This window comes from Epinephelus moara, chromosome 15 (genome assembly GCF_006386435.1).
Source record: "Epinephelus moara isolate mb chromosome 15, YSFRI_EMoa_1.0, whole genome shotgun sequence".
NCBI lineage: Eukaryota > Metazoa > Chordata > Actinopteri > Perciformes > Serranidae > Epinephelus > Epinephelus moara.
The window spans coordinates 7,906,434-7,918,946 of record NC_065520.1 but is presented as its reverse complement, the minus strand read 5'-3'; the positions used below and the strand labels follow the sequence as shown (position 1 = coordinate 7,918,946).

The 12,513-nt window shown below is 42.0% G+C and overlaps 2 protein-coding genes across 3 annotated transcripts in view; one reads left to right on the top strand and one right to left on the bottom strand.

Moving 5' to 3' along the window:
• The window catches only part of stk24b (serine/threonine kinase 24b (STE20 homolog, yeast)), a 15,439-nt gene extending 8,171 nt beyond the window's left edge, over positions 1-7,268 (top strand). Inside the window, exons 6-11 of the mRNA XM_050063412.1 lie at positions 1,626-1,811; positions 1,908-2,056; positions 2,307-2,430; positions 2,630-2,698; positions 4,751-4,887; positions 5,168-7,268. Of these exons, the coding sequence (XP_049919369.1) occupies positions 1,626-1,811; positions 1,908-2,056; positions 2,307-2,430; positions 2,630-2,698; positions 4,751-4,887; positions 5,168-5,204 (702 nt within the window). The 3' untranslated portion in view covers positions 5,205-7,268. The remainder of the gene's footprint in view (positions 1-1,625; positions 1,812-1,907; positions 2,057-2,306; positions 2,431-2,629; positions 2,699-4,750; positions 4,888-5,167) is intronic.
• A 348-nt stretch (positions 7,269-7,616) lies between these two features.
• The window catches only part of LOC126401702 (solute carrier family 15 member 1-like), a 17,532-nt gene continuing 12,635 nt past the window's right edge, over positions 7,617-12,513 (bottom strand). For both annotated transcript variants that reach the window (XM_050063120.1, XM_050063121.1), the window contains exons 23-24: positions 11,424-11,531; positions 7,617-11,116 (exon numbers count right to left, since the gene is read on the bottom strand). In XM_050063120.1, coding sequence (XP_049919077.1) covers positions 10,955-11,116; positions 11,424-11,531 — 270 coding nt within the window. In that variant the 3' untranslated portion in view covers positions 7,617-10,954. The remainder of the gene's footprint in view (positions 11,117-11,423; positions 11,532-12,513) is intronic.

Genomic DNA, 12,513 nt, shown 5'->3' with positions numbered 1-12,513 from the left:
TGCCAGGGCCACCCCCCCCCCCCCCCCCCCCCCCCCCCCCAGCAAATCGTAGAGTTTGGTACCGACCAAATGACATTGGTACTACAGAGTACCGATTCATGTTAAATCTATCAGTGCTAAATGTCAGTACCTGAGAGTGCATCTGAGAGAGACTGATGGGTGTAGACAAGAGGCAGAAGTGCTACAAAGCTCCTCAAAGCCTGGAAGCCAGCCACAGAGCTCCAAGGCTGGCGACAAAGCTCCGCTGAGCCCCAGGATTCAATTTCAGACACGAGGTGGAAGTGCCCCAAGCCAGGAAGCTGGCCACGGAGCTCTGCAGCCACTCCACTGGCCACTCGGTCAGCTTACCAGTGGGTCAAAACTATTACTGCCGTGCTGACCTGCACCGACGGTTTTGGCGTCTCGTCTGTTTTCTGTTTTTCTATATTATTTTAGTAAAGGCTTAGTGTCACTGCTAAACGAGCAGACACATACACACACAAACACACTTGCCCACTCACACCCACACAAGCAGACAGATAGATTAGCTCTATGTGTGATTAGAAAATAACAGAGGAATAGAATAGTATTTTAGTTTACTACGACACCCCAGCAGCTTTTATTACAGAGAAAGTGAAGTCCTGAGAAAGGTACCGTTGGGTATAGGTACCAGGTGGTACCCATCCCTAGGAAACAGCGACTTCAACTCAAAACCAACACCACAATGGGTCAACTCTGCTGTTAAACTCTTTAGTAACCATTGAGTAACGTTAGCTGTGTAATGCCAGCAGTTAGCCCTGTCACTGTGTGTATGCAGGTCGACTCACTAGGAGTAGTCTCTTTGTGGTGCGCATAGCATGACAAATCTGCCATCATCGAAAAACAACACATTTGGTCTTTGCAAACAGAAATGATGTACATGTAGTTTGCATGTAAAGCAGGGAGGTGAGAGCCGATCACAAGTGAGACACGTGGAGATGCATTCAAATGCCAAGTGCGAACAGACAGACTCAAGCTGTCCGCTTGTGTTCAGATCACCCAAGGCGCACGTAAATACCAGCTGTTAACAGGCTTTTAGTTGCTGCGTAACTGCATAATATTTTTAATACAGTGGTTTAAGATTTTTGGCTTATTTATCCCACTTGGATGTTTCAGCACGTTAAAAAATTCACGGTTTAAAACATCAAACTTACAGCTTATAAAGAGTTGAAATAAATCTTGCAGCACCTGTGGCTCATCATTATTGGTCCCATGTGGAGTTTTAGACCTTCAGGAGTGCTATGAGCCATCCACAGGGCATTCGCTTTGGGAACCACTGATTCCTGGCAGCCCATGACTGACTTTTAGTCAAATTTTTTGCTGTTTTCCTACATGTACTCAGTTATTTTGAGAACAGTTTTGGCTGCTGTACCCTCCTCTGTTGAGAGGTCAATGATTTCTACAGAGGTTTAGCTCAGAACACTAGAATTAAAAAGCAATATAGAGCATATAATAAGCACCATAAGGTTGAAGTCATACAATGACAGGAAAAAAATTAAAGAAGAAGTGGATTACTGTAGAGATTGTATTAGTAGCTCTGATTGTTGGTTAGCTTGTATAGATATTATTCATGCAAAGATACTACCATGTCTCTCTGTGTGTTTCAGGCTGATATCTGGTCTCTGGGCATCACAGCCATCGAGCTGGCAAAAGGTGAGCCACCCCATTCAGACCTCCACCCTATGAAGGTTTTATTCCTCATCCCAAAGAACAACCCGCCCACACTGGAGGGCAACTACAGCAAACCGCTCAAGGAGTTTGTCGAGGCCTGTCTCAACAAAGAGCCCAGTTTTGTAAGTAGCATTTCATATTGAAAGATTTTTTTTGTGTGTCTGCACAGAGGATGTTTCTTCTGACCGCATCATGTGTTCATCTCTACGTTTCCACAGAGGCCGACTGCCAAAGAGCTGTTGAAGCATAAGCTGATCGTCCGCCATGCGAAAAAAACCTCCTACTTGACTGAGCTGGTGGACAAGTACAAGAGGTGGAAGGCAGAACAGTCAAGAACCACAGAGTCAAGTTCTGATGAGTCTGACTCGTAAGTCTGACACCATCCTCCTTACTTGTGATGTTTGCCTTTTTGTTTCTACTGCATGCAGCTCTTTTACTCCGATTTGAAAAAGTGCTAAAGTCAATTTGACACAAACACATCCTGCTGCAGGAGAGAAACATCCTCAGTGCTGCTTTCCTCCCACATTTGTTATGATAGGCTTTAAGCACTTAACATGCATGACTTCATCACCCATCCTGATAAATGCTCAAAGCCGCTTTAATACCTGTCCAATCAGAGAGCAGGATGGCCAGGCATCGGGCGGGAACGACTTTGGCAGTGACGACTGGATCTTCACCATCCGAGAGAAGGACCCCAAGAAGCTGCAGAATGGGGAGGGACAGTCGGGGGCAACAGACCAGGTGAGGCCTTCATCTCACTGTGACAGAACAACATTGATATTGGGCATTATTTCACAAGAACTAATCCATGGTAAAATGGTGTGATGTTATTTGGGCAAATACGCAGCTAATTTTAAATAATTCCCCCTAAGGTGAAGCTGCACTAATTTAATTTCCTTCCACTCTCCCTGTTTTCATGTCTGTCTCACTCTGTCCACAGACAAAAGACATTCCAAAGAGGCCTTATTCACAGAGCCTGGCCACTGTCATCTCTCCTGCATTAGCTGAGGTAAGGAGCTTTATCTGATAGAGGTGGGGGAAATAATCGATTCTTAGACGCACCGCGATGAGGACATGGACGATCTGGCATCAATTCACAAATGTCAGAAATCGATTATCTAAATTTTTTGTTAATATCAAGATGTTGACGGAACGAAGGAGGCGTAACTCAGCCGTAAGAGCAGCAGACAAGCACAGTCTACAGCGCAGAAACACTAAAATCAACTTGCAGTTTATCTTCACAAAAGGCAGCGGTTGCTTGTTTTAATTTAATATCTAACTTATTACATTTGCGAGGCAAACGTGAAGTATATTGTATATACTCTCTACGCCATCACCCAGAGACGAACATTAAGTGGAGCAGCGATCAGCATGTAAACAAATGAGACCGGACGATCAACACACACACTGCAACATTAAAAAAATTAAACCAACTCTGTGGTGAAGAAAATAACTCTCTGCTTAGTCTGTTGCACTTCAAAAACCATGTGCGTGGCCCACTCAGCATCCTAGCTTTTCCTGGAGCTAATGTGCAGCAGAGAAGCTGCTCTCCACTGCTCGAGAAGTTAAAACAACACAGTGTTGCACTCCGCCTCCCCCTCATACAGGCAGGAGACTGTAAGCTGCTTTAACATTAATTAATTCATTAATTAATGCAGTTAACGTTTACAAATAAAAAGGCTTCGGACCATTTACTACTCAACAGTACATGAATTGCATACTATTTCCAGTGAATTTTACAGGATGTAAACACTGACATAAATATCCCACAGTGGGTTAGTATGAGCATCCACAGATAGATACAGTCCGACTGGCACTGGACTGGATGGACCTGTACTAGAGCCACACTTAATGTAAGTGAATTAATTTGTTAAAGTATGGATCACCACAAATGCAGTACGCAACTTTTTAAAAGTAGCAAGTAGAACAGAAATCAAAAATGTTGATGCGTCAAGATGCATCTGAATCGTTATCGAATCGTGAGGTGCTTGGAGATTCCCATCCCTACTATATGATAACCAACAGACCGGCTGGCCACAAATCAATCTCCCTCACACTCACAACTGGACAATAAAGAATTTTATTGCATATTGTGATTAAAAAAAAAAAACCCACTCACAGTAAGTTGATGTTGGTTTCCATTATCAGGATAATTGTGAATATCGTGTCCAGTAGCACCCAAAGACGCCCTTCATCCCTTGCATTAAAAAGCCTTTTGGGTGATGGGGTTGCAATTAGATAGTGCTCGACCACATCAAAGTGCAGGTGTGACTGCAGCCAAAACGCATTGAGGATGGACTATGATCTGCCAAACCACATCTAGATGTTGTCAGGGATGCACTGTGACCACACTCAACACAAGTGTAAATGCAATTGTGTTTTCAATTCGAATACAGCTACATGGGTGGAAATATTGCGCACGACTGTTATAAACCAGTGCAGCAGCAGCCATTAGCCAGTTCTACTAACTTGTCATGCTAGTAGCACTGCACAATATCCCAAAAAGGAATGTGCTTTGCCCTGAAGGGTTGTTTCTCTGAAAGTATGCTAAACACACTGCCAAACAGAAGCACATGGATAATTATTATGTAGAACGATGTCATCAGATTCAGGGCTGGGTACCAACAATAAGAGAGACTCTGCAAAAACCAGCTGCATGTACAGCAAATTCAAATAACGCAAAAGATCTCAATCAACCATGGTGTGTTTTGTATCAAAAGATATGAAGCCATTTCACATAGTTGAAAAACTGGCTTTTTAAGATTGCTTGTCATGAAAAATTGTTTTAAAAAATGTGTGTCCTTTCTGTGAGGCAAGACAAATATTTGTTTCTTAACAAAACATAAAGTTAAATGATTCCAGTATGTAGTGAAATGTTACTTTTGTACTTTGTGCCTCAAACTGACTTTTTGGGTGCTTTCACATAAAACGAACTCTGGTACGTTGACCTAGAATTATACCCTGATGGCTCCCTGCTCTGATCAAATTGGAGATCTCATCTTATCTGTTTTTTATCAGTCCAACCAAATCTCTGCCTCCTCTCCTTTCCCCTTGCTACCAGCTGAAGGCGAGACAGGAGCAGGTGAATGGAAACCCCATGGTCCTGGATGAGCTGAGGCAGGCCATCCTGCTGGCTGAGGAGGCCTATCCCGGCATCTCCGATTCCCTGGTGGCTCACATGGTCCACAGGCTCCAGAGGTAACATTTGACTCTGATTTTGTGCACAAAGCAGAATCCTCATCATATAATCCAGATTAGGGATGTCAGTTTCGGTCAAGTTTCCGTTCGATAGCCTTACACCAATTAACCGGTAATTAACCGGTTAATTTTGTAAGAAAAAACGCATACAAGAGAGTTTAGTTTGGTGCCTCATTGACTCAGTGAGCTTGAGTGCTGCATTTTGAAAAGCTATCCATTTATATGTTTTTTATGCAGTAGATGACGATAATTTATCATTTTTGTTTTCCTTTTTTTGCAGTTTCTCCACAGGTAGGACGTCCTCCTCTACCCCCTAGTAATTGGCTCTCTGCCCCAGCCCTGCTCTCCCAGGCCCCCACCCCCCAACACCACAGCCAGGTCAGAGGGTTCAAAGTCAGGGGTCAAGTCATTCAATACCAGCTGACCGCGTTTGACCGCCCGTGTGGGGGGGGGGCTAATCTAGCCTGTAAAAATTACTGAACTCCAAAGTGGAGCTACTTTCGAGAGGATAAGTACAGGGGGCAGCAGAACCCATGGAATCGGCTGTGATGGGACAAGACTCAAAGTCAGAGCAAGCCCACCAGTAAAACAGCAACAGCCCAGTCAGACTCTGGGCTCTGTATACGCAAGACTTCTCAAGCCTCACACCATGGAGTCTCTACATGGAATTTGCTCGACGAGGAGCCGAAAATCTCCCCCAAAATCCTAGACAAGACTTCAATCCCCCTCTTAATGCAGGCGTCATATCCCCAGAACCTCTGAAAGCATGCTTGATGAACCTGCAGGGATATTATCTTAGTGTGCAAGCTGCGTGTGTGCGTGCTTAAATGCACAACATGTGTGTGGGCACCTCTGCGAGCGCGTTTGTGTGTGTGTGTATGTGTGCACGTGTGCTCTTGCGTATGTAAGACTCCCTGTTAAGGCAAATTGCAGCATTCTTAATGAAACCTCAGGTAAAGTGCTTTAAGTGGACTTTGTCCTCCGAGGCAGTGGGGGGAGGAGGAGGAGGAGGAGGAGGAGGAGGGGTTGGGGGGGGGGGGCGTCGCCAAGCTGTACATGATTACAAGTTGTCATTGCGGGAAATGAATCACTGTGTACAAAATGGTCATGCGCATTTTGTAGATACTGATAATGTTAAAAAGTAGATATTTAAAGATTTCAAAAGTTACTCCAACAGAAAGAACAGAAAATGCCTTGCCTTTTTGAGATACACACATCTATGTTCCGGCATTTCATCTGAGATTTAGTTTCTTTTACTTGTCGGTGAGTGAAATTCAGTTCAGTATTCATCAGTGTTCTCCTTATAAGTGACTGAGTTCCAATCTTCCATTTCAATCACCTGCTGAATCACCGAACTAACTATGATACTAAGCTTATTTGTTTAGAGGCAGAAGCTTTTCCTTTGTTTTTGTAGTCAGGGGAGAAGCTGCTGCTTGTACTTATGTTTAGACAATTTAAGTCAGTTTTGAAAATGTTTAGGACAAGAATGGAGGTAGATCTATGTCGGCAGCGGCTCTTAAATAACAGTATTGAGTGGAGCTGAGGACAATTACAAGGGGAAACCACTAAGGGTGGTTGAATGCTGATATTATGTGAAGTATTATTTTTCCTTGGCTTGTAATTTATCCTTAGCGTTACTTTAAAAGTGGAGGCGAGGAAAAACTGGCAAGGACCATCACAGGCAATCCCATCATGACACGTGCTCATGGCCAAACTAAGCTGCAGACCAGGACGAGCCAAGCTGCAGACATCAACGCCATCCTTATTTCCTCACTCCAGACATTTCTGTTCTCACTTCCACACCACGCTAGAAGTGCCATGTCCTCTTTTATGCTCTCACCAGATGTTTGTAGTATGATTTGCACCTTTTTGTTTTTTTAATTTTCAGATCAGTTTTTTGCACTTTGAAAGTGTGTCGAGTATTTAAAGAAACACGTAAGAGGAAAAAAAAAAAGAAAAAAGTCGCTAATAGCCATGTTTTACTATATATGTTTACTTAAGAGTTCCAGAATTTACTACTGTGCTAATGCAGCAATAATGTTGAGGAGTTGCATCAAGACGCACTTGTCAACACAGGGATTGAAAGAAATAAAGAAATATCTGATATTTTTATAACGGCAAAGAGTTAAGTATGGAAATATGGAATGCTTTATGGATACAGGCACCTGCCTCGGGCAAAAAAAAAAAAATCTATACCTTACAGAAAAACATATGCTACGGAAATAACTACAAAATGTGTACATTTGGTCTCCTTTATCATAGCTGACAGTTTATAGTACTGTATATAATCTTTGCTTGTGTCATTTGAGAATTCCCAAGTTAAATGTAAGCTCCTTGTAAGCTTTCAAAGTGACATGAGAAATAAAGATCTAATGCTAACTGAGCTTTGTTGTGCGTGCATCATTATCTGGAAGCATTAAAAGCAGTTTTAAAAAAAAGACACACATCCCAGTATCCAATGAAATGGGTGCTGAGTCAAATAACAATCTAGCAGAGCAGAAACAAATGGATCCGCACACAAGAAGCTCCCATGATCAGTTTCTGGAAGCACCAATGTGCCAAAATGCAGCTTCACAGAGCCACTGGCATAGCTGAAGACTCTTACTGTGCATGCCAATACCAAAACTACCATATTATTTAGTATGCCAGAAAAATATAAAGCATGTCTCAATATATAATATGTTGACGCAGTGTGTCAAAAATACCAGGATGTTCTACTACATCCAATTGGATTTTGCAGTAATCAAGCCAGCATGCTTTTGTGCAGAGGGAGGTATGTCATCGAATGAGCCACTAACAAACAGCAGTCAGAAGCCGCAATGATGGATGACAGTGGACTCAAGTGCCTGATAAGTCCAATATAGGAATATTAATTGTTTAAGTGAACAAAATAATCATAACCCACATCAAAAGGACATAAGTATGAAAAGAACAATGACAGAAATGCCAATGTAATTTTACTGCCACGAATATGTCTGAATCTATGTCCACAGTTATTACTTAAAAGTTAAACTACATACATTGCAAAGTAACAACAGCAGAGCTCTCTGGGTTGACCTCCATCTCTGGCTATCTTGGTGAATGATGTTTTGTTGTATCTCCAAGGTAACTGATATATATGAGCAAGGGGTCAACATTTAGGGTGCAATGTTGCGACAAAGTAGTATGTCCCAATTGTGTGCATGCTGCATGCAACAGTTTGTACTTTGTAAGGGCAGCTGCAGTACCTAAGAAAAGTTAGAAGATAAAATGTGTGATTCAAAACACAGCTCGGAAGTGTTTGTAAACTGAGGACACAAATTGTTGAAGTGTTAAAAGTGAAATTCTTTCTCATTCTTGCTTGATATGTGACTTAAGATGCTCAACACTCCGGGCTGTCCCCTGTCATATTTTGTGCTTCATAATACACCACACATTTTCAATGGGAGATAGGTCTGGACTATAGGCAGGCCAGTCAAGCACCTGTACTCTTTTACTATGAAGCCACATTGTTGTAACACATGCAGAATGTGGCTTGGCAGAGACATCCCTGAAAAAGACGACATCTGGATGGCAGCAGACTCATCAGGGTAGAGAAAGGTGACAGAGATGTGAACCCCATAGAGAGGGTCTGAGGGCATGCTCCCATGGCGAGGTTTTTTTTTTTTTTTTTTTAAATATCAGCTTAAAAATGTGAATTTCCAGTCAATTTCAGCATGAACATTCGTAGTAAAAAATGAAAGTGAATGAATTCCAACTGCTGTTTGATCAAGTAGGTTTCAGCTGCCACTTCATCTTAAAGGAAAACGGTGACAATTTGCCCCCTTCTCTGGTGGCATAATTAGCCTGTAACAGGCATTGTCTTAAACTACATCATAAAGAACGTAGGTCCATTTTAGCCAATTGTCTACATTTTTCCATTTAGTTCAAAAAATGTCAATACTGTGTAAACATTCAAGATGGCTCATTGTCCATATATTATACTGAAAGAGATGAGGCACTTATATACTGGCATAATGTCAATGACTGTGACCTGTTCAGTCCTTAACTGCAGCTTATGCTCGTTCATACAGGGCGGGCACAACGGACAGGCTCAACATTATGCACTGTAGCGGAGCTCATGCACTTGACCATTTGATTTAATCCGTTATCCGGGCAGTGGAAACTCGCTTCGGGCGCCAAACAAACTTGGTCGGGCTCCGCCTTGTATAACGAGAGCTCAACAGGCTGCACCTGCTGCTAGCTGGCACTTCAAATTATGTTGTTATCGTCGGCAAAAACGTTACAAACCTTAAACGAGTTGTCCCGGAGCGCCAATAAAGGTGGAGTTTGATATAACAAGTGGTATGCTAGCTAGCTAATGTCCAGATTGTGATGGCTAACGTTAACCGTTAACGGCTAACGGCTAAATCAAAGCAACTTAACCTTAACAGGCTAATTAATATTCCCAAACTGTAAACATCCTCATAAAAGCCCATTAAGATTATCATAATGCTACTGTAAGAGATTCTTACCTAAAAGGTCCAGTGTTTAGAGTTTAGTGGTCTCCAGCAGTGAGGTTGCAGAAACTTCTCCCGTGTGCCAAGTGTGTAACGTTAGGATAACTACGGTAGAAAACGGCAATGACCCTATCGAGAGCCAGTGTTTTTGATTTGTCCGTTCTGGGCTACTGTAGAAACAACATGGCGAACTCAATGGAAGAATTGCTTTAAATGTGTATATATATATATATGTATATGTATATCTTTATAAGGTCATAAAAACACAAAGTTATTGTTTTAGGGTAATTCTAAACTAATAAAAACATAGTTATGAATATTAACTAACATTTCTGCCGACAGATGCCCCTAAATCATACACACTGGACCTTCAAGGCATGCAGACAGTCATTTACTGACCTCATTCAACTGCCTGTGACTCTGTCCTTGCAGACCCAGAATCGCCCATGATACTATCATCTGTTAACCATGTAGCCCCTGTTGGTTTTCTGTGCATCTCACAACTTTCCCTGTCTTTTGTTGCCCCTGTCCCAACTACTCTCATTTTCAGGTAATTGTACACAAAATAAAACTTAACTTATTATTATATTCAATTTCTGCCAATATAGGCCCCTAAATCCTACACATTTGACCTTTAAGTATCTTGTTTCTGTGCTGTATTCAGTTGAATATAGGTTGAAAAGGATTTCCAAATCATAGCATTGTTTTTGTGTATATTTTACACAGCATCACAACTTTTCTGGAATCTGAGTTGTGTTACAGTAAATTACAAAATGCCAGTTGCAGTCCTACGTGTGTGAAAGATTAATATAAGCAACAGAAACGTCAGATTTTGGAAACAGAAAAATAAATGTATTAACATAATGCCATAGAATAGCTGAAAGAAAGCGGTGTACACGTTTATTGACAACAACACCTTGCTAGCATCTTTATTGAAGACTTTGGTGAGCAGCCATTATCACGGGGCAGTGTTCTACCGGGCCAAGATGAAATCTGAGATTGAATATGGAATATAATTAAACATTTTCTGAGTCAATAAGCAGTATTTGGTGTTAAATTTTTTTTCCCCGGAGCAGATGAGAGTACCATACACAATATATTACAATACAACACTGTGCTTGGAAATAAATACACATCATAAAATCCTATGAAACTAGAAATTACATATGTAGATGTTGCTACACAGTGCAAAATAAATCACTGTAAAAATAAAGTAAAGTAAAGATCTGGGGATTTTAATGATATGAGTAACCTCTTTAAATGAATTTTCTCTCAAAGTTTTTTGCTGAAATGGTGATAACAGTGTTTGATTTATCCCTTCACCAACACTGTACACCAAGAGCTTAATCATCAAAGCCCTGTTTCTGTGTTCTGCTAACATCAGCACCATTTCACTCATCCATCCATTCATTCATTCTAACCACGACATGTTCAGTAGTGTACTGGACTCAGACATGAAACACAGAACCAAGCAGCATTTGTACAAAAGAGGGAAAAGCCGTGGAGGATGACCGCTTTAGATCTTGGTCTGTTTGACTTCCTCCTCGTCAGAGCTGGAGTCAGAGCTCCTCCTGTCCTCCTTGCGGTTCTCAAACGAGTTGCACCTGTTCATCTCTACACTCTTCCTGCTCCCTCTGGGCAAACCGGGCTTCTTCCTGGGTTGGGTCAATGTAGGTGTAGAAATAAGCCATGAAGGCAAAGATGGAGCACGCTAACAGCAGCAGAGAGGCAAAGAGGATGTACTCGGCCCACTGGTGAACAGAAACAAACACAGTGTTCATTTGGAGCTAAACTGAGAGGAACAGCTCGGCATTTAGGGAAATTCGTGGCTTTCTTGCTGAGAGTTTGATGAGAAGATTTATACCACTCTCATGTCTGTCTGTTGAATATGGAGCTCGGAGAGTTAGCTTGGATTTATCTAACTTAACCTCTATTATTATGTTTAATCAAAAGCAACTACAGCCAGTTTCAAACACTAATTAATGGTTTCATATAACTTAAAATGAAGGTCAGTGGGGACAATATGCATCTACCAATGATTTACATAAATCCACCCACCTGATCTGGGAGCGTTGCAGCCTCGGCCACAATGAGCACAATGATGTTACCTACAGCAGCAGTGAACAGCCAGCCAGCCTGCAGCACAGACTTCATGTTGCTGGGTGCCTGGAAAGTAAAAAGAGAGTAATATAAAACTACATATTACAGCAAATTATAAATGACATCAATAAGTATTTTGTGTCTCTGGACAAATTAACATTGGGACTAGGGCATTAACGACTTTGATTTTTTTCAGGTCGACTTATCTGTCAATAAAGTCTAAGTCGAGGTCAATAAAGTCTAAGTCGAGTCGACAAGTCATTTGATGACGTCATCACATTGACACGGCGGAGGACAGTGAAGTATCTCCACACATGTGATGTGTGTCTGTCCCTCAGGCGTTTTCTCAGGCCCATCACCTTCTACGTTCTCTACAGCCATGTCTCTTGTCTTGTTGTGGTCTTGTGTTAATTTCCCCTCTACGCGCCAAGTAACGTTACCGCCCTTTTTATGAAGTGACTGTGACTATTGGTTAAGTCAAGGATAAAGTATCAGCGTAAGCCAATCAGAGGCAGTGATTGCATTCCGTACACAAGCACAGAGAGAGAGAGACAGGGAAAAAACACAGGACTTGTCGACTCCTCCCGGGGGGGGGGGGGGGGTGTCGACTTGTGCCACTGACGTCGACACGTCGACAAATCGACTTTTCTGTTAATGCCCTAATTAGGACAGACTTTATTATCCAATTCAACTTCTATTACCTCTGCCAAAGAGGGTATGTTCTGGTTGGGTTTGTGTGTTGTTTGATATGTTTGTTTGTCAGCAGCATTACAGAAAAACTACTGGCCTAATTTTTATGAAACTTGGCAGAAAGTCGTAGCATGGGCCAGGAAAGAGCCCATTAAATTTTGGAGTGGTTCACAGGGCAGACCCAAATTATTTTTCACTTTTGTTAACATTGGTGGAGGTCTCCTCTCTCTGAGTGTCCTTCCAGTTATCTCAACCAGGTGTAAGCCTGGAGAGGATCATGTATCTGGTCGTGTGTGTGTGTGTGTGTGTGTGTGTGTGTGTGTGTGTGTGTGTGTGTGTGTGTGTGTGTGTGTGAGCG